Source organism: Leuciscus leuciscus (assembly GCF_965113295.1).
Source record: "Leuciscus leuciscus genome assembly, chromosome: 15".
Classification (NCBI taxonomy): Eukaryota; Metazoa; Chordata; class Actinopteri; order Cypriniformes; family Leuciscidae; genus Leuciscus; species Leuciscus leuciscus.
Genome location: NC_138739.1, coordinates 18,345,564 through 18,368,970, shown reverse-complemented (window position 1 = coordinate 18,368,970; position 23,407 = coordinate 18,345,564). Strand labels below are relative to the sequence as shown.

The window sequence follows — 23,407 nt, the reverse complement described above, 5'->3', positions numbered from 1 at the left end:
CTACACAGAATTGAGAGTAAAATAGCTGAGAGTAATTATAGCCTATGTTCAATAGAGCGATATTGGACAGTTGTCATAACGGTGACATGAAAGTTTAATTTAATAATTTTAGTTGAATTTACAGTAAAATGTTTCTCTTGAATATGCATGCATTAAAATACAGTTTTTAAATGTGCGTTTAAAATGTAGTTTTTATGACTGTTGTAGTATGAGGGATTTCTTTGGTTTTCTTTAGTGGTAACTAAGCAGTGTTCTTGAAAAACATCTACTCTGATACTTCAACATTTGTCTCTGTAACTTTTGTGTTTTCTTTCAGACTGTTACACAGGAGGACGAGGTGGTGTACGCAGGTGTCGTCACGAGACGTTAATCCAATTCTTCATGCTAAGTTTGTTTTGTTTTGTATGGCGTTTAGATTTAAGGCCATGTACACACTGCATCTAAACTCAGTTGTCAATTCACCATTATGTGCTTACACACAGTTCAGTCATTTACAGGAGATACAATCACATTCTACAACGGAATTAACTCCAGTCAATTCAGGTAGTGACAACCACATTGTTACGATGATGAGGCAAGGATGAAGCAGAGAGAGAATCCATATGCAAGCACACATTTAATAAAACAAACAGGTAATCCAGGCGGAACACGGAACTCAGGACAAGAACAGGTAACAGCTACATTAAACAACGACCGACAACCAACAACTGAAGCACAGAGGTTTAAATACACAGACAAACAAGCTAAACAAGATAACAAGGGGGTGTGGCTAATTAGAAACACCTGGGAGAACTAATAAGCAAGAAAAACTACAAAGGACTACAAAACATGACACAGAACAGGAAATAACAAAAGTGCACACAAGACAAGGGAAACACAGGACAGGAAACATTACATAGCCCCCCACCTAAGGAGTGGATTCCAGACACTCCTCAGAAAATAAAAGTCCAGGAGGGTGGTGGGTCTGAGGCGGGTCCGGGGGCGGGACGGGGGGCCAGGCCCGTGGAGCGGAAGAGGGCCTGAAGACTCCGGCAGGGCAGAAGGCCAGGGCGGAGCAGGCTGTGCAGGTGACCAGGGCGGAGCAGGCTGTGCAGGCGACCAGGGCGGAGCAGGCTGTGCAGGCGACCAGGGCGGAGCAGGCTGTGCAGGCGGCCAGGGCGGAGCAGGCTGTGCAGGCGGCCAGGGTGGAGGCGACCCTTCAGGCGGCCAGGGAGGAGACGACCATGGCACAGGAACAGACACCGGCTCAGAGGAGACCATCTTGTCCGAAGACACAGGCGTGGTTTCGGCCATCTTGTCCGAAGACACAGGCGTGGTTTCGGCCATCTTGTCCGAAGACACAGGCGTGGAGTCGGCCATCTTGTCCGAAGACACAGGCGTGGAATCGGCCATCTTGTCCGAAGACACAGGCGTGGAGTCGGCCATCTTGTCCGAAGACACAGGCGTGGAGTCGGCCATCTTGTCCGAAGACCCCTCGGGCGGCCACGGCGGTGAAGAACCTTCGGGCGGCCACGGCGGTGAAGACCCCTTGGGCGACCACGGCGGAGAAGACCCTTCGGGTGGCCACGGCGGTGAAGACCCCTTGGGCGACCACGGCGGTGAAGACCCCTTGGGCGACCACGAACCTTCAGGCGGCCAGGGCGGATCGGACTGGTCCGGAGGTGTATTGCCCCCCCCCAAAATTTTCTTGGGGAGGCTCCCCGGTAAAGAGTCCTGGACCAGCGCTGAAGAGGGCTTTGAGCTGGGCAGGACCAGCGGTGAAGAAGGTTTTGAGCTGGGCAGCGATGAGAGCTCTGTGCTGGGCAGCGATGAGAGCTCTGTGCTGGGCAGATCCAGCGGTGAGGGCTCTGTGCTGGGCAGATCCAGCGGTGAGGGCTCTGTGCTGGGCAGATCCAGCGGTGAGGGCTCTGTGCTGGGCAGATCCAGCGGTGAGGGCTCTGTGCTGGGCAGATCCAGCGGTGAGGGCTCTGTGCTGGGCAGATCCAGCGGTGAGGGCTCTGTGCTGGGCAGATCCAGCGGTGAGGGCTCTGTGCTGGGCAGATCCAGCGGTGAGGGCTCTGTGCTGGGCAGATCCAGCGGTGAGGGCTCTGTGCTGGGCAGATCCAGCGGTGAGGGCTCTGTGCTGGGCAGATCCAGCGGTGAGGGCTCTGTGCTGGGCAGATCCAGCGGTGAGGGCTCTGTGCTGGGCAGATCCAGCGGCGAAGAAGGCTCTGAGCTGGGCGGAACCAGCGGCGAAGAGAGCTCTGAACTGGGCGGAACCAGCGATGAAGAGGACTCTGAACTGGGCGGGACCAGCGGCGAAGGAGACTCTGGGCTGGCGTGAAGTGCAGGCTTGGCTGGACTGGCGTGAAGCTCTGGATCAGCAGAAGCGACGTGAACAGTCTCTGGATCGGCAGAAGCGACGTGAACAGTCTCTGGATCGGCAGAAGCGACGTGAACAGTCTCTGGATCGGCAGAAGCGACGTGAACAGTCTCTGGATCGGCAGAAGCGACGTGAACAGTCTCTGGATCGGCAGAAGCGACGTGAACAGTCTCTGGATCGGCAGAAGCGACGTGAACAGTCTCTGGATCGGCAGAAGCGACGTGAACAGTCTCTGGATCGGCAGAACTGACGTGAAGCTCTGGCTCTGGCTCGGCAGGACTGACGTGAAGCTCTGGCTCTGGCTCGGCAGGACTGACGTGAAGCTCTGGCTCTGGCTCGGCAGGACTGACGTGAAGCTCTGGCTCTGGCTCGGCAGGACTGACGTGAAGCTCTGGCTCTGGCTCGGCAGGACTGACGTGAAGCTCTGGCTCTGGCTCGTCAGGCCCAATGAGAGGAGGAAGATCGCTGAAGTCATCAACCTCGAACATAGGCTTGGCGGGCACGACGCTGTCAGTCACAGGCGCGGCGGGCATGATGCTCACAGTCTCAGGGGCGGCGGGCACGACGCGTACTGCCTTGGCCTCGGCAGCTCTGGCGTGAAGTGCGGGCTCGGCTGGACTGGGGTGAAGTGCGGGCTCGGCTGGACTGATGATGGGGAGTTCTGGGACCACCGGAACAGGGACCACCGGACTCGGGACCAACGGAACTGGGACCACCGGACTCGGGACCACCGGAAACCAGCATGGCTCTGTGCTGGATGGAACCAGTGGCGAATAGGGCCCTGGGCTGGACATCACCAACCCAGGGTCGAAGAGGGGCCAGAATGGAGAGTGCTGTCGGGACTCCTCTCGACCACCTCCTCTACTGCGGCCTCCACGGGACCCACGAAATATGACCAACCGGGTCCCCTCAAAAGATTGTCCTTTCTCTGGTGGCTGGGGAAGAGACACTGGCAAAAATGCTGCTGGATTCATCATTAGGTCGGTCGTTCTGTTACGATGATGAGGCAAGGATGAAGCAGAGAGAGAATCCATATGCAAGCACACATTTAATAAAACAAACAGGTAATCCAGGCGGAACACGGAACTCAGGACAAGAACAGGTAACAGCTACATTAAACAACGACCGACAACCAACAACTGAAGCACAGAGGTTTAAATACACAGACAAACAAGCTAAACAAGATAACAAGGGGGTGTGGCTAATTAGAAACACCTGGGAGAACTAATAAGCAAGAAAAACTACAAAGGACTACAAAACATGACACAGAACAGGAAATAACAAAAGTGCACACAAGACAAGGGAAACACAGGACAGGAAACATTACACACATTACACAAATTCTATGCAGTTTGTACAGAACCGAACTGAACAAGTAGTTGTTAATGACGTATATATTTAAAAGCACATCAGAGATGTGTACGGGTGCTTCTCTTTCTCAAGCGGGAGCATATCTCAGCCATCACGTCATATAAAGCTCCGTCGAAGAACATCTCAATTTGATGGATCCTTTAAAGGGGTGGTTCGGGATTTTTGACATCGGACCTCATTTTTAAGTCAGCCTGGTTGTTATTCATCAGTGTAGACATTTTTTTTTCAAAATTATCCAGTCCTTATATTTGGATAGTTAGCCGATGCTAGGCTAGCGCGAGTCAATGGTATATGTTAGCCAGCCATTAAAAAACGTTTTACCCACTCCACAGTGCACCAAACGCAAATCAATTATAACACTAGACTATCGATGCAAATGTCCGTTGAGAGAATAATGTTAGAAATCAAACTCTTGAACATTTCCATATGTGCATGTACTGTAACTATATAACTATAATATAATTATACTTTTTATTGGATTTTTAATCCCATTATATTTATTTTATTTTCATCTCTTATCATTTAATCAGTTATTGCTAATGTAGCCTATTTCTTAACTAATTGCCTTTTTCTTTTTCCTTATGAACAACCAGCCTGCAACTTCACTAGCCTAATTTAAGTCCCACAGTGAGCTGTGTGTAATTCACTAGAAAGAACCGACTCATGAAGTCATTCGTTCGGGAATCAGACTACACTGGTTGACCTTTATGTTTTTGATTCACTAAGACGAACCGACTCGTTAGAATCATTCGTTCGTGAATCGGACTGATCGGACTGGTGATGCCCAGTCCAGAAAATTCTGAATTTCAGTACAGCGATCCGGTCATGGACGCACACACGGATCTCAGTATTTTTTCCGAGGTGTATATATATAATCACGACGTTTGCGGACGACGTCGGCCTCCTGTCCCACAAACAGCAGCATGCACAGTCAAAGCTAACACGGCTAGCGGAGGAGGCAGAGAAGACCGGCCTGAAAATCAACATCAAGAAAACAGTGGTGATGCGGATGAACAACCGACTACATCAGCCACTGCAGCTACAGGGAGAAGACCTGGTGGAGACCGACCGCTTTGTGTATTTAGGAAGCGTGGTCAACATTGATGGCGGCGCAGATGATGATGTTAAGAGCCGGATTAGCAAAGCAAGGGTAGCGTTCAACACCCTGCGGCCCATCTGGAACTCCAAGGCATTATCCCAGCGCAACAAAGTCCGCATCTTTAACACCAACGTGAAAGCAGTCCTCCTCTATGGGTCCGAAACATGGCGGGTTACCAACACCATCACCAACAAGATACAGACATTTGTCAATAAGTGCTTGCGCCACATTCTCAACATCAGGTGGCCTGAGAAGATTTCCAATACAGACCTATGGAGCAGAACCAACCAGAACCCAGTCGGCAAGGACATCAAGAAAAGAAAATGGGGGTGGATAGGTCACACACTTCGCAAACCAATCGACAACGTCACAAGGCAAGCACTAGACTGGAACCCACAAGGAAAAAGGAAAGTGGGACGGCCCAAACAGACGTGGAGAAGGTCAGTCGAGAGCGAAGTGAAGGATGCCGGAGTGACATGGACTCAGCTGAAGAAAACAGCCCAGAACAGAGTGCGTTGGCATGGTGTTGTTGCAGCCCTATGCTCCATAAGGAGCTTACAGGAATAATAATAAAAAAAAAGATATATAATCAAAGTCGTGAAATAATTTCCTAATAACACTTAAGTGGTGCAAAGTTATGGTACAAAGAAAGAGTGCGAGCTTTGGATGCAAACTACTCGGTGTTTGTTCAATTTCGTCGTTGAATAATTGTTTTATCTGGTAGGCTATTATATGTTTCCTTGCAGCTAGTATTGATAACAGAACTAGCCGGGAAGTCGGTCATTTCGAAACCATTTAGTTTACAGCCTAAAAATGACCCCAATGACCGCAAAAATGACCATCATGACGTTCATTTACGGAAATGTTTTCTTCAGTTCAGTACCGATGCCTTGTCCAAATACACACACTTGCGGTCTTTGCACTTGACCACTTGTCTACTTGAATGACAGGCTATTTGCTCTATTTGGGACAGTGTTGGACAAGTGTTCAAATAGGCATAAAGACTGCAAGTGTGTGTAGAACTTCGAGTAGGCTACTCGATGGGACACACTTATAGTCTTGCAAGTGTTTACAGGGCACATGAGTTCCCGGACATAATGCATAACGCTCTGAAGCGGTACTGGAGATGTGTGGGTTTAGTGTGCATTAAGGGCACTGCACTTTGGCATTTTTAAGACATGGGGCAGACTTGCGCACTTACTTCCTGTCGCGTGCACGCGCTCTCAAGTGGCCATCAACTTGTCTCCATCTGCTGGATTACTGATGTAACATAAAGGGACACTGGCTGAACAAAATAATTCTAAAAAAACAACAACAAACAGTTTGCTCTATTATTGTTATATTTCAAAATAGGGATGACAATATGCACAACCTAACGCGGGGCCAGTTGAAAAAAAAGCATCATAAATCTTTTGAAGATATCACTGAACATTTATTTAACCACAGCAAAAGTTTTTGTGTTTATTTCAACTTAGACAAATCTGATATAATTTTAATCTTATATCTGTTATTTAACAGTTGATATACTTCTTTAATGCTTCGCTAACTATCAGAAGACACTAGCCGGGTTTAAATCTGAGTTGAGCAGGCGGGGCATGTTGTCACACTGCGTTACAATGAGACCCTATTAGAACTATGATATTCTATACTTTTATGAATTCTATTGAGAAACCATGAGTAAAAGGTGAATAAAGGCTGAGGGTCAATGTTCATAAATTATTCATTATTATTATGTTTTGAACTATGCTGTATAGCTGTGTTTTCCATTGTGCTTGTTGTCAAACTATTAAACTATTTAAATTATTAAAAATGACATTATTTTATATATTTCATAAATTATGAAAAGACAATGCAGAAAAGCAGAGCGCATGTGGCGGAAAACAAAACTTGTAGTCCATTATAACATCTACAAAGACAGCCTTCATGCTTTCAATATGGAACTAGGCAAAGCTAGACAGACTTTCTTCTCAAATATTATAAACAGCAATTTAAACAACACACGCACTCTTTTTGCTACTGTAGAGAGACTGACAAACCCCCCAAGCCAGATTCCCAGTGAAATGCTCTCAAACAGCAAGTGCAGTGAGTTTGCTTCTTTCTTCTCTGACAAAATCAATAACATCAGAAAGGTGATCAGCACATCCTTGAGTTGCACTGAGGTCAGACAGATCAGACCACCTGAAAAAGTAGTAACTTTGTCTGATTTCAAAGAAATTGATGGCAAAATTTTGGTAGAAACCGTACAGCACCTTAAAACATCAACATGCGCACTTGACACACTTCCCACATCTTTTTTCAAAAGTGTGTTAAACAGTTTAGAAGCAGATCTTCTAGAAGTGGTAAATGCCTCACTTCTCTCTGGGAGTTTTCCAAACTCCCTGAAAACTGCAGCTGTCAAGCCCCTCCTGAAAAAGAGCAATCTGGATAAGACCATAAGCAATAGACCGATCTCAAACCTTCCTTTCATAGGCAAGATCAGCTGAACAAATTCTTAAGCTCGAATGGATTCTTTGACAATTTTCAATCTGGTTTCCGACCGCATCACAGCACAGAGACAGTGCTCATAAAGATAATAAACGATATTCGCTTAAATACTGATTCAGGAAAATTATCAGTGCTGGTACTACTCGACCTCAGTGCTGCATTTGACACTGTCGATCACAACATACTTCTTGACAGGCTGGAAAACTGGGTGGGGCTTTCAGGGATAGTCCTAAAATGGTTCAGGTCATACTTCGATGGGAGAGGTTATTATGTGAGTATAGGAGACCATAAGTCTGAGTGGACATCCATGACATGCGGAGTCCCTCAAGGCTCAATTCTTGCGCCACTCCTGTTCAACCTGTATATGCTCCCAATGAGCCAAATAATGAGAAATAACCAAATTGCTAACCACAGCTATGCAGACGACACACAGCTGTACTTAGCCCTATCGCCTAATGATTATAGCCCCATTGACTCCTTGTGCCGATGCATTGATGAAGTCAACAGTTGGATGTGTCAAAACTTTCTTCAATTAAACAAAGACAAAACTGTCACAAAACTGTCTCAAAAAGTCATTGCGTTTGGAAACAAAGATGAAGTTCTCAAGGTGAAGCATACCTTCACTCTAGGGGTCAAACAACTAAAAATCAAGTCAGGAATCTTGGTGTGACACTAGAGTCAGACCTTAGTTTCTGTAGTCATGTCAAAGCAATAACTAAATCAGCATACTATCATCTGAAAAATATTGCAAGAATTAGATGCTTTGTTTCCAGACAAGACTTAGAGAAACTTGTGCATGCTTTCATCACCAGCAGGGTGGATTATTGTAATGGACTCCTCACTGGCCTTCCCAAAAAGACCATAAGACAGTTGCAGCTCATACAGAACGCTGCCGCTAGGATTCTGAGCAGAACCAGGAAATATGAACATATCACACCAGTCCTCAGGTCTTTACACTGGCTCCCAGTTAGATTTAGGATTGATTTTAAAGTATTATTACTGGTATATAAATCATTCAATGGCCTAGGACCTCAATACATTGCAGATATGCTCACTGAATATAAACCCAACAGATCACTCAGATCATTAGGATCATATCAGCTAGAAATACCAAGGGTTCACTCTAAGCATGGTGAGTCTGCTTTTAGCTATTATGCCAGCCGCAGCTGGAACCAGCTTCCAGAAGAGATCAGATGTGCTCCTAGTCACATTCAAATCCAGACTCAAAACACTTCTGTTTAGCTATGCATTTACTGAATGAGCACTGTGCCGCTGTTTGTCCGACTGTTTGTACTGTATTTTATTTTATTTTATTTTATTTTTCTAAACTGTTTTAATTATTCTTATTTCTTTTAATTATTTTAATTTCTCCTATGTAAAGCCCTTTGAATTGCCATTGTGTATGAAATGTGCTATATAAATAAACTTGCCTTGCCTATATGAAAAAGTTAATGATTGTTTTGTATTGAGAAAATATTTTAATTTGTCTTGTTTATTTATTTTTTATTAGATCAGATAGCATTTTACGCTGTCGTACTGGGCATGTTGTTACATTTCACTTCCGTTATTTCGGGGTAAATCAGGAAAAAAGTATACACTGTATTAATTAAACAAAACCACATAATTGTACTACACATGTGGGTCAATAAATAAATGAACAATAAATACTCTAAACTCTAAGTAAGTTTACACAAACTGAGAATGTCAAAAAAAACAGGCGTAGGGTTGTGCCCCGCTCTCCCCTACGCCTTCAGTAGGTCATGGTAATATCACTGCTTTTGACCTTAGTTAATTATGAATTCAAAATGCAAGTACCAGTATTTATGTAAGATTACATTTTAGGAAGAAACTGAAGACCATGTATTTTAAAATAAAGTAAAAAGTTAGTACACTGTAAAATGTAATTAGTTGACCTTACTTAAAAAAAGTATGCAAACTCGTTGCCTCAACAAATTTAAACAAAGTAATCTTAAGATTAGTGAGTTAGAAAAGCTTGTTTATTTTAAGTGTGCAGTACTAAATCAAGTAGTACCACTAGCACGTTTTTTTAAGTTCATGTAACTTAATAGCCATGCTTAGTGTTAACTTAGTTTTTTTCATTTTGTGTGGATTGCTTGATATAAATTTAGAATTACTAAATACCTACAACTTAACACTTTTAGTTCTGCTCACTCGTTTTTCAAGATCACTTAAATTAAAGAAACCAATTTCTGAGTTAGGTTTACTCAGTTAGGTTTACCACTGAGCCACTGCCGGGGCGGCAGTGGCTCAGTGGTTCATGTAGATTGTCTACAAACCGGAAGGTTGGTGGTTCAATCCCCGGTTCCACCTGACCAAGTGTCGAGGTGTCCTTGAGCAAGACACCTAACCCCAGCTGCTCCCGACGAGCTGGATCGCCTTGCATGGCTGACACCGCCGTCGGTGTATGAATGAGTGAGTGAATGGGTGAATGTGAGGCAATATTGTAAAGCGCTTTGGTGGCCATTGGGTCTGTGAAAGCGCTATATAAATGCAGTCCATTTACCATTTACTTTATTAATTATAGCAGCACTGTCCTTGTACAGCATAATATTTAGAATTTCTTAAAAGTTTCCATTATACAACTTAAAAAATATATATTTTTATTTTTTATTTAGTTTTTAGACACATTGACATCAATAATCAGCCTGCGAATCTCAACAATGGTGACAATTATAGAGCATGTTGCAGTGCATTCTGGGTGCAACCAATCAAAACTCATTCATGGCTCCCATCATGCATTGCTGCATGAATAAATAATGAGCTTATGATCAGAGGTGATCTGTTTGTCACCATTGCTGAGATTCATACGCTAATTCTTGATGTCTGTGTGTGCCTACATAAAAAAAAAAATTTTTTTTTGATTATTTATTTGATTATTTGGATTTCATTGAAAAGGCTAAAAATATTATGCTGTACAAGGACAGAGCTGCTATAATTAATAAAGTAAACCTAACTCAGAAATTGGGCTCTATATGAGTTCAGCGAATCAGGGCAAATTATTGTGAAATAACGATTATGTTAAAACACAACCAACACCATCAGATCACCTTTTCAATTTGTTCATCTGGCTGTTATAACTCATGTACAGCAGCCAAACACAATCTAAAATTAATAATATAAGGGTCAAGAGCCCAACTAAAACAAACACTTATCACCAAAATGGTGGCTTAAATTACAGTTTTCTCCTTCAGCCAGTAGTAGCTATTCAAGGGCGGGTCTTGGCGTGGCCATATATCGCCGTCTAGCATAGAGAGGACTGATCTGCGCATGCCCACAGGTCATAAACTTACTTTTTCTAAATGAATCCAGCTCAAGTAGACTGAGCTGGTAAGATTTTTCAACCTCAAAGTACAAGTGACTTACTAAAAGTGAGTGTTAATAGCAGGTTGAAAAAAAAAATTATTAAGGTCAATTTACTATTTTTAATTAAATACCATGTTTGCATTTACAGTGTAGGGCCCACAATCCCCTAAACTGGGACTTCATACATTCCACTGGAATTATAAGCAACATGATGTATATCAGCTAAAAAGGACATTGCAGAAAAGACATTTTCATGTTCAAAGTGTCATGCAAGAAACACATTGTTTCCACAGAATGTTTTTGAAACTCATGTAGCTCAATTTCTGGGTCAAAGTGCTGCGGTCTGAGTTTATTTCATGTTAGTTTAGTGTCAGACTGACCCAAATGAATGTGGTTTCTGTTGAGTGGACAAACGTCTTGCTCCTGTTTACTATTGCATGTGTGCGGTTGACTGATGGATGAATGGACAAAGGAATTATTTTCCTTTAGGGGAGACCGAGGACGGTTGCAACACTTTTTGCATTTCTCTCAGTTACTCAGAGACTATTTGGAGTAGACCAACCAAATTTGTATATATTAAACTTGCATCTGTCTGCTAATTACCCATACCATTTAAAGATGATTATATATGACATATCGTTCACAGTATTTATTTGAATGGAAGAAGCCAGATGTTGCAACTGACCCCGACCCAGGGGACGGTTGCAACACAATCAGGGACGGTTGCAACATGTTAAAAATACCTTAAATCTCACTAATTAACTTTAGCTTTTTGTCTCAATGAGCATATATAGAATTCTGAAAATATTAACTGTTTTTAACTGTTATTATTTAAGTATACACTAATATTATTGTAGCCTATAATTTATTTATTTAGTGATATTTATCAAATAACAGTTATTGAGTTTTGTTTGTTCATGTGTAGAACATAGGCCTACATAGATTCAGTGTGCAGGAGTTACAGATGCTATTCAATCTCTCCATATTTCAGTGTCAGACATGAAGAATTGAACAACTTGCAATGCAACAAACTTTTATTAAACATGCAATGTATAACTTGTTGCAACCGTCCCCAACCCAATCAGCCATGACAGAACATCATATAGACACACTGACTTTGACACATGCTAACCATGTCACTTAGAATAATTCAAAACTAAGTAAGTTTTGATTAATTCATACAAAATGTCGGGACAGTATGACAAAAATACATTTACTTTCATACCTCCAAAACAAGTTTTGTTCAATAAATGCAGCAGCAGATGTTGAATATGTCTACTGTCTTCTTGGTGGGGGGAGGGTCTATGAGTGACATCACTCTAGCTTGTTTCTGATTGGATAAAAATGACATGTCGCACTCATCCCCTGTTGCAACTGTCCCCGGTCTCCCCTACAGATTTCCACTCTACACTGATTCATTGTTAAAAATAAAGTAGTGAATCCAGCAACACTGACGTCTGATTCTTCTCTTTGTGCATTTCCAAATACAGCAGTAGATCGAACCAAACAAGTGCTGGAACATTCTTGAAAGAAAAATAACACAGCATCGTATGAGAGTTGTGTGTCAGTGCTAAAGGTAAAAGCGTAGTACACTGCGGTAGAGAATTACAGTGTACTTTTATGTCATCTTCATATTCTTGTGAAAAATAGCACTAGTGAATAAGAGAAACAGCTCTGGGCCAAAGGTTGTAACACCATTGTTTTAAATACTTCCACACATGTTAGCATGACGAAACATAGTGTATTTATAGTTGCCATATCAACACTATAGAGAAAAAACAAAGCGCCAAAATTCAGAAATCTTTAGAAATCACTGAACATTTGTTTAACCATATAGCAAAAGTTCTTACTTATGTTAATTTTTCATCTCTGTTTTTTGTGTTTATTTAAAATTAGAGAAATCTGATATTATTTGAATCTTATATCTGTTATTTAACAGAGATCTAACTAGCAGAAGACACTAGCCGGGGTTAAATTCCAGTTGCCCAGGCGGGGCATGTTGTCACACTGCGTTACAATGAGCACCTATTAAAACTATGATATATATTATATACTTTTATGAATTCTATTGATAAAACATGAGAAAAAGGTGAATAAAGACTGAGTAACAATGTTCAGAAATTATTAATTATTATTATGTGTTGAACCATGTTGTATAGCTGTTTTCTGGTGTGTTCGTTGTCAAACTTATTAAAGTTATTATTACTTATTAATTATTTAAAAAATGCTATTATTTTGTATGAAAAAGTTAATAATGGTATTTTATTGAGAAAATATTTTAGTTTGTCTTGTATATTTTTTTTATTAGATCAAATAGCATTTTAAGCTGTCACGTGGTCATGTTACAATGTGTTCCACCTATGGGGCATGTTGTCACATTTCACTTCCATTCTTTCGGGGTAGGCCTATATCAAGAAAAAAAGTATACACTGTATTAATAAAACAAAACCACATAATTATACTAGACGTGTGAAATTAATGTGGGGGAAAATAAATACTCTGAACCCTGAGTAGATTTACACAAACTGAGAGAAAGTCAAAAAGCGTTAGGTTGTTCCCCCCTCTCCTAGTGACACTGAATACCGCAAATTAAGACGTTTTTTAAGTAATCCATATTAATATATGTTTCAGGGATATCTGACTGGATAAATGATAAGAAGTTATTAATGTGCATCTGCTGATGGTCTATTCTGAGCCGCACCCATAACCGACCGACAGGAGAGAGACAGAGACACTGTATGCCTGATTTACTTGAGATCTGTATTTTGTATTCCGCTAAAACAGTAGCCAATATAAGCTTATTGTTATTATTATTATTCACACAAAAAAAAAAAAGAAAAAAAAAAGTGTTGTGCAGAATATTACAGGTCGTCAGCGCTCTCTAGTGTTCACTACCAGACACACACACTCTGCGAAAGATGGAGTTACATCATCACACTATTTCAAAGCGGTCCAAACAATCTATTGTCCAAAGGAAAATAAAACAAAGAAAGCGGTCGCCTCTGCTTTGGTGAGAGATACAGTAGTTGTGAGGTCAACATCTATACGTCACTGATGATATGTCTAAATGCAAGGGCTTTGAAAATGTTACAAATGTTGATTTATTTGAAATTATTGAAATTATTTGAGATTATGTTAACCTAATAAGACATAACAATACACCAAAAAATACACAAAAGTGGTGTCCCACAATAAATTAAGTTACAAGCCAAGCTCAATTTTCTTGAAATATTTTTTAGGCCTATATTTAGTTTAAAACTGCAATTACCATAAACAAGAAAAAATAGTCCTGCTGGACTGGTCACTTGTCCAGAGTGTTTCCTCTGTCTACGGCCAAAGATCCTGCAGACCCTAATGTGACCATATAGGATAAATGTTATGGAGAACTGATGGATGGAATAACAATCATGCAGAATGTCACTACAAAGTGTTTATTCACAAAATAAGTTATTAACTAGATGTACCGCATGGCGGTACAAAATATGACCGCCGCTCAGGCCTGCACTGGCTTTCCACAAAAATAAATGACGTTGAGCAATTTGGCTGTATTGCGTGTTTATGTATATACCTAAAAAAAGTAGTAGTATGTGCATGTCTGTCTGTGTGTGTGTGTATGTGTGTGTGTTTGTGTATGTGTGTGTCTGTGTGTGTGTGTGTGTCTGTGCGTGTATGTATGCGTGCATACATGTGTGTGCGCGTGTGTGTTTGTGTGTGTGTGTCTGTGCATGTGGATTTGTATGTGTGTGTATGGGTGTGTGTCTGTGCGTGTGGATGTCAGTGTGTGTGCATGCTTGCGTTTGTTTGTATTCCTGCATGTGTGTGTGTGACAGTATCATCCTAAACCAGCAACCCTTCGCTCAACACCACCATCTACAGGCCGATGAGTGTACACTGCTCAAAAAAATTAAAGGAACACTTTGAAAACACATCAGATCTCAATGGGGAAAAATATCATGCTGGATATCTATACTAATATGGACTGGGTAATGTATTATGAACGAAAGGATGCCACATCGTTTGATGGAAACGAAAATGATCAACCTACAGAGGATTGAATTCAAAGACACCCCGGAAATCTAAGTGAAAAAATTATGCAGCCGGCTTGTCAATTTTGCTGAAATTTCATTGCAGCAACTCAAAATGGTACTCAGTAGTTTGTATGGCCCCCACGTGCTTGTATGCATGCCTGACAACGTCGGGGCATGCTCCTAATGAGACGACGGATGGTGTCCTGGGGTATTTCCTCCCAGATCTGGACCAGCGCATCACTGAGCTCCTGGACACTCTGAGGTGCAACCAGGTGATGTCAGATGGACCGAAACACAATGTTCCAGAGGTGTTCTATTGGATGTAGGTCAGGTGAGCGTGGTGGCCCTTCAATGGTATCATTCCTTCATCCTCCAGGAACTGCCTGCATGCTCTCACCACATGAGGCCGGGCATTGTTGTGCACCAGGAGGAACCCAGGACCCACTGCACCAGCATAGGGTCTGACAATGGATCCAAGGATTTCATCCCGATACCTAATGGCAGTCAGGGTGCCATTGTCTAGCCTTCAGAGGTATGTGCGTCCCTCCATGGATATGCCTCCCCAGACCATCACTGACCCACCACCAAACCGGTCATGCTGAACGATGTTACAGGCAGCATAACATTCTCCACGGCTTCTCCAGACCCTTTCCTGTCTGTCATGTGCTCAAGGTGAACCTGCTCTCATTTGTGAAAACCACAGGGCACCAGTGGCGGACCTGCCAATTCTGGTGTTCAATGGGAAATGCCAATCAAACTCCCTGGTGCTGGGCAGTGAGCACAGGGCCCACTCGAGGACGTCGGGCCCTCAGGCCACCCTCATGAAGTCTGTTTCTGATTGTTTGGTCAGAGACATTCACACCATGTGGCCTGCTGGAGGTCATTTTGTAGGGCTCTGGCAGTGCTCATCATGTTCCTCCTCGCACAAAGGAGCAGATACCGGTCCTGCTGATGGGTTAAGGACCTTCTACGGCCCTGTCCAGCTCTCCTAGAGTAGCTGTCTGTCTTCCTGGAATCTCCTCCATGCTCTTGAGACACAGCAAACCTTCTGGCAATGGCACGTATTGATGAGCCATCCTGAAGGAGCTGGACTGCCTGCACAACCTCTGTAGGGTCCAGGTATCGCCTCATGCTACCAGTAGTGACACTGACCCTAGCCAAATGCAAAACTGGTGAAAAACAGTCCAAAAAGATGAGTAGGGAAAAAATGTCAGTGGCCTCCACCTGTAAAACCATTCCTGTTTTGGGGGTTGTCTCACTGTTGCCCATCTAGTGCACCTGCTGTTAATGTCATTAACACTAAAGCAGCTGAAACTGATTACCAACCCCCTCTGTTACTTAACTGACCAGATCAATATCCCAGGAGTTTAACTGACTTGATGCTATTCTCTGATTAAAAAGTATTCCCTTTATTTTTTTGAGCAGTGTATTTTATACCCCCCCATGGATGAAACTCTACGAAACTTAGCATACCCCCAGAGGATGTCAAGTTAATCATACACATGAAATATGGTGCAGTTCTGAACATCTCAACTGAAGATAGGGGCGATTAAAGCAGAATAATATTGCATTTTCATTTTTTATGGGAGGGGCGCAAATCACAAATGAGTGATTATGGGCTAGGTTGATGTGGGCTCTTAAGACCAACATACCATAAAAATGTCTTCATCCTCGGTGCCACGGTTCAGGTAGTTATTTAGGAAAAACTGCATTTTTTTGGGTTTGGGGGGGGGGGGGGGCCCAGCGCGGGGGGGACCAAACGAAATTTTTCCGTAAAAGTCTAGTGGGGCTACATGCCCACCAAATTTCATTTTCCCCGGTGTTTCGGTGTCCCTGGTATCGTTGATGAAAAATTCAGAAGATGACAAAAAAAAAAAAAAAAAACTTTGACAATCCCTATATCCCCATATATTATAGATAGTGTGTCCTTTATTATAGATAAAGTGTCCTTATCAGCTTCTTTGCTACACAATTGCAATTGGATGCAAACGTTATTTACAATGTCAGTTTTATTATTAACCTATAAAATGAAGAGGTTCGAATGTAGATTAATTTAGAGGGATGTGAAACACAGCAGGCAGTCGGTCAGAACTGCGCAAGTCGAATTAATTGAAGAGACACACCAAACAGGGTCCAAGTTTAACTTGTTTACTGAAGAGCTGGTTGAGTTTACATGTGTGGTTCTATAACAAATTATACAAGAGAAATAAACATTAATATCCACATATATATATATATTCTACAACATAAACATTTAAATAATTAACAGTATGCATGCTGCATACAACATTCACATTAATAAAGTACTATTGGACAATGTTAAATACTTATTCTGAACATCGCCTCAAGGCGGCGCTAAAAGCGCGTAAATACCGTGACTGGGCATGACATATGCATGTGATAAACAGCTGATCACCATGTGATAATAATCATTTCCAAATGAAAGCATTCAACAATAAAATAATGTCCAATACATAAACGTTTACCTCAAATAACACATAGAAACTCTAAACATACTAAATAGAAAGAATAATTCAGTCAGAATGATACGAATCGACTACTGTTTAGACTATTGAATATAAACTACTAGTTTCTTGGTATCAACAGGAAATATTTGGAAATATAAACTTACTTGACATGCACGCACACAGCAACTCCATATAAACTTCACTGAATCATAATCAAACTACTATAAATGAACTACAATGAAGCCGCCCGAACTTAACACTCTCACATGTGTTGCATCTTCTCTCTAACGCGGTTTCCGCTTCAGCCCAAGTGACGCTATAGTAACCTCGTACACTGTGATTGGTTAGAATCATCCAGGCCATTTAAGGGCATCCGGGCCTTTTGTACAGCCGCCCCCGAATTCAAGAACTGAATTCGATCATCTCACAAAGGTCTATATCTGGGCCTAGTCATCCTCAGGTAGGGCCGGAAGCTGGATGAGGCGAGCCACGACTCGCGTGTAGGTCCTACCCTTGACATCTACACTGGCTGTCCGGACCCGCCCATCAGTGCCTGGGAACACCTGGGTGATTCTGCCTACTGGCCAGAGGGCACGAGGAAGTTGGGGATCGACGATCATGACCACATTCCCGCTCTCTAATGACCTCTTCTCTGTCTTCCACTTCTGGCGAGCTTGGAGACCGAGTGAGTAATACTTGAGAAAATGTCTCCAAAAGTGTTCTGCAAGCAGTTGGCTGTGGCGCCAGCGTCTGCGACTCAGAATATCGGACTCTTGGTAGACTACTTGAGGTAAGGATGCGTCTCTATGGCCAATCAGAAAGCAGTACGGGGTGATTGGATCAGGGTCAGCTACGTCAGATGAGGTATACCCAAGGGGCTTTGAGTTGAGAATACCTTCAACCTCAACCAGAACTGTTCTCAAAACTTCCTCAGTGACAGTCTGAGCCCCGATGGTCACTCTGAGGGCTGTCTTAATCGAGCGGATCTCCCTCTCCCAGCAACCGCCGAAGTGAGGGGCGCCTGGCGGGTTGTAAACAAACTTTATCTGCTGGCTGGCGAGGTGACTCTGTAGCTCCTCTTGGAGATTGGCGAAAGACTCATTTAATTCACGTTCTCCTCCCTTAAAGTTGGTGCCTTGGTCGCTCAATAACTCATACGGTTTCCCTCGTCGTGCAATGAACCGTCGTAGGGACATCAGGAACGAATCAGAATCAATACTGGTTAGAAGGTCGAGATGGACTGCCCTGGTAGTCATACACTTAAAGACTATGCCCCACCTCTTCTCGTTACGGCGGCCAATTTTAACTAAGAAGGGGCCGAAACAGTCCATGCCAGTTGAGTAGAAGGCTGGACGGAAGTATCTCTGCCTGGTAAGGGGTAGGTCAGCCATGAAGGGGACTTTTGGGCGGCCTCTCCATTTTCTACACTCTACACACTGGCGCTGGTGTCGGCGGACAGCTTCACGGCCTCTAATAATCCAGTATGTCCTTCTGATCTCGGCGAACAGTCTCTCTGCACCGGGGTGATGCAGCCTCTCATCATAATCCTTGATGATTAGCTCTGTGGTCGGATGTCGAGGGTCGAGGACAACTGGATGAACAGCCTCCGCTTCTAGTAACTCACAGTGACGAAGACGGCCTCCTACACGAATCAGTCCAGCATCAGCGTCGAGCTCAGGAGAGAGTGAGACCAGCCTGCTTGTGGCTAACACTGGTTTGCCTGACTTCAGAAGCTTCAGCTCATCGGGAAAGGACTCTGATTGAGCTTGGCGAAGGACTGCTTGTTGAACGTCTCTTTGGAGGTCAGACCTGGAGGTGTAGGCCGCCCCGTGAAGCTCCTGCCCATAGGCTTTCAGGTACTCTAACAGCGTGTTGTAGTGTGGTGGCTGAAGTGGGGGTGCAGTGGTGGTCACTAACCCGGAGAAGGCTGACTGTCTTAATTCACTGTTTGGCTCTTCAAACGATAGAGGGGGTTGTCCGGGCCAACTATCTGGTGGCAGCTTGAGGAAGGCTGGTCCCTGGCTCCACCGGCTCCCTGTAGCAAGGTCACAAAGAGGCTTGCCTCGCGTGATGTCATCCGCTGGATTGTCTGCAGATCTGACATAGCACCAGGTGGCCGAAGCTGTTATCTCTTGTATCTCTGCCACCCGTGTTCCTACGAACACCTTGTAACGACAGGAGCTGGATGTCAGCCATGTGAGCACGGTGGTAGAGTCTGACCAGAGCGTGGTGGAGTGAACAGGAATTGTAAGCTCTGTAGTCAGGAGTTGGGAGAGTTGCGCTCCAGTAAGCGCGGCACACAGCTCTAAGTGGGGTATAGATTGTTGCTTACGGGGCGCAACGCGAGATCTGGCGGCTATAAAGATGACTTCTACCTGACCTTTTTTGTCTTCTATCCGTAGATAAGCCACTGAACCGTATGCCTGCTCTGATGCGTCACAGAAAACGTGGACATCGTATCTACATGACGAGTGATCCATCTGTGAGCTGGCATAGCATTGGGGTAGAGATATCTTCTCTAATCCACTCAACTCCTTCTCCCACTCAGACCATGAAGTAAGGAGTTCCTCTGGTAATTGCGGATCATCCCAGTCACGCCTTTTATCCCATAATCGCTGTACCAATATCTTCGCCCGGGTGGTGTAAGGGATAATATAACCGAGGGGGTCATATTGGCTGGCCAGTACATGGTAGATGTTGCGCATTGTCACAGTGGAGCAGCGGCTAGCTCTGTGCTTGTAACGTAGGGTGTCGGACTGACAGTGCCAATGTAATCCGAGCGTAGACTCGTGGACGTCTTGCTGGCCTTGACTAAGCCAGAGGTCACAGGTATCGGATCTCGACTCAGAAGGGAGGTGAGTAACCACTGATGGGCAATTACTGGCCCATTGTCGAAGCTCAAAGCCTCCGGCGGTCAAGAGAGAACATAGTTGATCAACTAGGTCTCGGGCCTCTCGAGGGGAGTGAAGACTATGTAAACAATTATCAACATAGAACGATTTTTCAATTACCTCCCTGACTGGGTCTCCAGACTGGCTGTGGTCTATGACGTGCCTCTGAAGGGCGTAAGTGGCACAGCAGGGACTGCATGTGGTACCAAAGGGGAGAACTTGCCACTGGTACACATCAGGGGGTTGCTCCAGCTTCAGGTCACGCCACAGGAATCTGAGTAAGGGCATGTCATCAGGGAGCAGCCTCACTTGGTGAAACATACCTCGAATATCACTGCTTATGGCTACCTGATGCTCTCGGAAGCGGAGCAGAACTGCTAGCAGTGATGAGCTTAGCGTAGGTCCTGGAAGAAGAAACTCATTTAGGCTGTGACCTTCATATTGGAAGGAGCAGTTATAGACGACCCTGTTCTTGTTATTATGCTGCACCATATGGTGGGGGATGTACCATGACTCTATAGAGCTCGCGACTTCTCTCGGCTCCAGCTTGGCTATGTAACCTGCCTCCTTCAGCCTAGTTATCTCAGCCTGGTAGGCCGAAGCCTGGTCTGAGTTCTTAAGCAGTCTCCGTTCAACATTCCTGAGCTGAGGGAGAACAGCTTCTTTGGTCATGGTCAGCTGTGGCATGCTCTGCCTCCGAAGCAATGGTGTAGCATACCGCATTGTCCCTTCTACCTCCACTCGGACTGTCTTCTCCTGCAAGAGTCTGATGGCTTCTTGGTCTAGCTTGGATCTCGTCAATACCTTTTCGCTGCGGTAGGGAATCACATCCATCTGCCATAATCTCTCAACGTGAGCAAACAGGTCTGCGTTGGGGAGGACAGAGGTGAAGAAACACTGGTGCGTGTTAATCTCGTGACGAATCTCATGCGTAGGACCTTGAAGAGTCCATCCCAGGCGGGTCTTGACTGCTGCGGGTCCACCTGGTGGGCCTAACCGGACTGGTTCAACAGGCGTGATGAGGTGGGGGCAATCTGAACCGATCAGCAACATTGGCTGCACTTTATCCATCTGCTGCAACGGGAGGCCAGTTAGATGTCTGTATCTCTTCTTTAAGGAAGCCACCGAGTATGTGTGTTCAGCAAGACCTAGTCTCTCAGCTGTAAAGGCGTGTTGGATGAGGTATCTCTTGTGGGGATGAGACACAGATGATACTGTGAAGGAGACAGCCGCCCCATGAAGCACCTGCTGATCCTGTCTCACTGTTCTCAGTATCAGATCTTCTGGTTGTCCTCTGAGGTTCAATTGCTGTGCGGCTGCTTGAAGGAGGATAGTCCTCTCAGACCCGTCATCGAGCACTGCATATGTCTCTAACGATGCATCTCCGTTCGTGATGATTACCTTACTCACTTTCAGCATGACTCTACGGCTACTGACAGAACGGTCAACGTACAAGATGTCTTTCGTAGTACTCACAAGACAGGAGTTCTCTGGGGGTTTGGACGCTGTACTGGCGGTCACAGCTCTCTCGTTCAGATCATGCAATATAAGGAGGTGTTTCCTGTTGCAGGTCTTGCACAAGGCTTTCAGTGTGCATCTGGAAGCGTGATGATTGCGGCCGCATCTCCAACATCTATTATTTTTACGAATCCAGGCCTCTTTCTGGTCCCTAGTCAACTCTTTGAAGTTGTGACATCCATTCAGAAAATGATTGGCATTATCACAATAAGGGCAGTAGGCACGTAATTTCTCTTGGTACCTGGCAGAGCTGGGCCGGGACTCTGGAGCGAACACTCTGCGTTCACTGTCTGCAGCAGGTTTCTCTGTACCCAGTAGGAAACTCGTAGATCTCCCAGGATGCTTGGGGTCGTAACGACCTTCTCGCTTCTTAGTAGTTAAGGGTGGAACATACGTAACGGTCTTGGCAGTGTCATCTTGGACCTGGAGCTCATACTCTAACCAGTCCGCAAAGTGGATAAGAGTGGGGACCGTGATCCTAGAAGGATGGACATACCTCTTAAAGCTGATCTGGAGCTCGTGAGGGAGCTTGCCTTGGAGTCTAGACACGTGTGAACCGCATTCTAATTCAGATGCTCCCTCAGACCCCAACTGTTCCAACATACTCACTAATGAGTGTACACGGAGGGCGAAGAACTTGAATGCTTTAACGTCACCTGGCTTGAGATTGGGACCTTCTAGTACTTCTGCGATATTCCGCAGCACAAGCTTGTGGGGCTGACCATACATCTTCACAAGAGCTTGCATAGTGTCTGTATATGGTCTCACAGAATTACAGTAGGAATCGGCTACTAGTAGGGCCTCTTCTAGCTCTAAATGATCAGTCAGGATCTGATACTTAAAGCGTTCACTCGCATTCACTGGCAGAAGGTTCTCTAGTGCCATCCGTAATCTTGAGAACTGTCTAGGATCAGCTGCTGTCAGACTGGGAATGGTAGGCTTAGGGCCTCGATATATCTGCTCCTGGACGTGCTGCATCTCCGCTCTAGGCACAAATTCTGGGCATGGAGGCAGACAGAAGTCTCTATCACTCTGGCGACGATCGTGTCTGGGACTAAGCGTCTCATCCTCATATTTTACAGCTGTTACCGGCTGGGCTGTGTTGGTGTAGGACATCTGTGGAGTGGCACAACGACTCTCTTCAGCATATGGGTGCTCTGGCCTGGATGAAAACGTTAAGTCTTCCATCTCATTTGTCAGCTGCTCACACTGAACCGATCGGTCTAGAGGAAGCTCATCAGCATACACTGCAGAATCTTTCTTCCTATAGAAGGGCGGTGGCACATGAGTGCGAGGGGCTGGGACTGGCGTTACTGGTCGACGAGGAGTCTCTCTTCCTGTGGCTATCTGCTGAATCTCCCGCTTTAGCGTAGCATTTTCTGCCTGAAGCCCTCGCATTGTGGACAGAATCTCAGGTAAAATGTGATTGCGTAGCTCATTGCTGTCTCTTTTCATCTCAGTCCAAATAGATTTAATATCAAACAGCTGCTGGTCTTGGAGGCGGAGCTGATCATACTCTCGCGACGCATATCTAGTTGGATCTGGCCATTCATCTCGTAGTAGTAGATCATCTGCGTACGGTGACTGACTCTCTGGAGAAGATGATCGTGAGACGCTCTCAGCCGTGGGTGGAAACAAAGGTAGTGCTCTCTTCATATGTGCTGAATCAGAAACTTGGTAATCTGCTAGACGTGCAGGTTGTCTTATTTGTCGTCTAGGTCGGACAACAGGAGGATCTGGTTCAGAATGGGATGTCATCTCTCTGCTGTAATTCACGATCCGGCTCGAAGGACCATTTAAAATGAAGAGGTTCGAATGTAGATTAATTTAGAGGGATGTGAAACACAGCAGGCAGTCGGTCA

At 44.5% G+C, this 23,407-nt stretch overlaps 2 protein-coding genes across 2 annotated transcripts in view; one reads left to right on the top strand and one right to left on the bottom strand.

The window, feature by feature from the left end:
* Positions 1-554, top strand: part of LOC309475670 (uncharacterized protein) — a 42,420-nt gene extending 41,866 nt beyond the window's left edge. The window contains exon 6 of the mRNA XM_082138580.1: positions 317-554. Coding sequence (XP_081994706.1) covers positions 317-370 — 54 coding nt within the window. The 3' untranslated portion in view covers positions 371-554. The remainder of the gene's footprint in view (positions 1-316) is intronic.
* The window catches only part of LOC309475595 (uncharacterized protein), a 374,444-nt gene that overhangs the window by 280,090 nt on the left and 70,947 nt on the right, over positions 1-23,407 (bottom strand). The gene's annotated exons all lie outside the window — the stretch shown is intronic.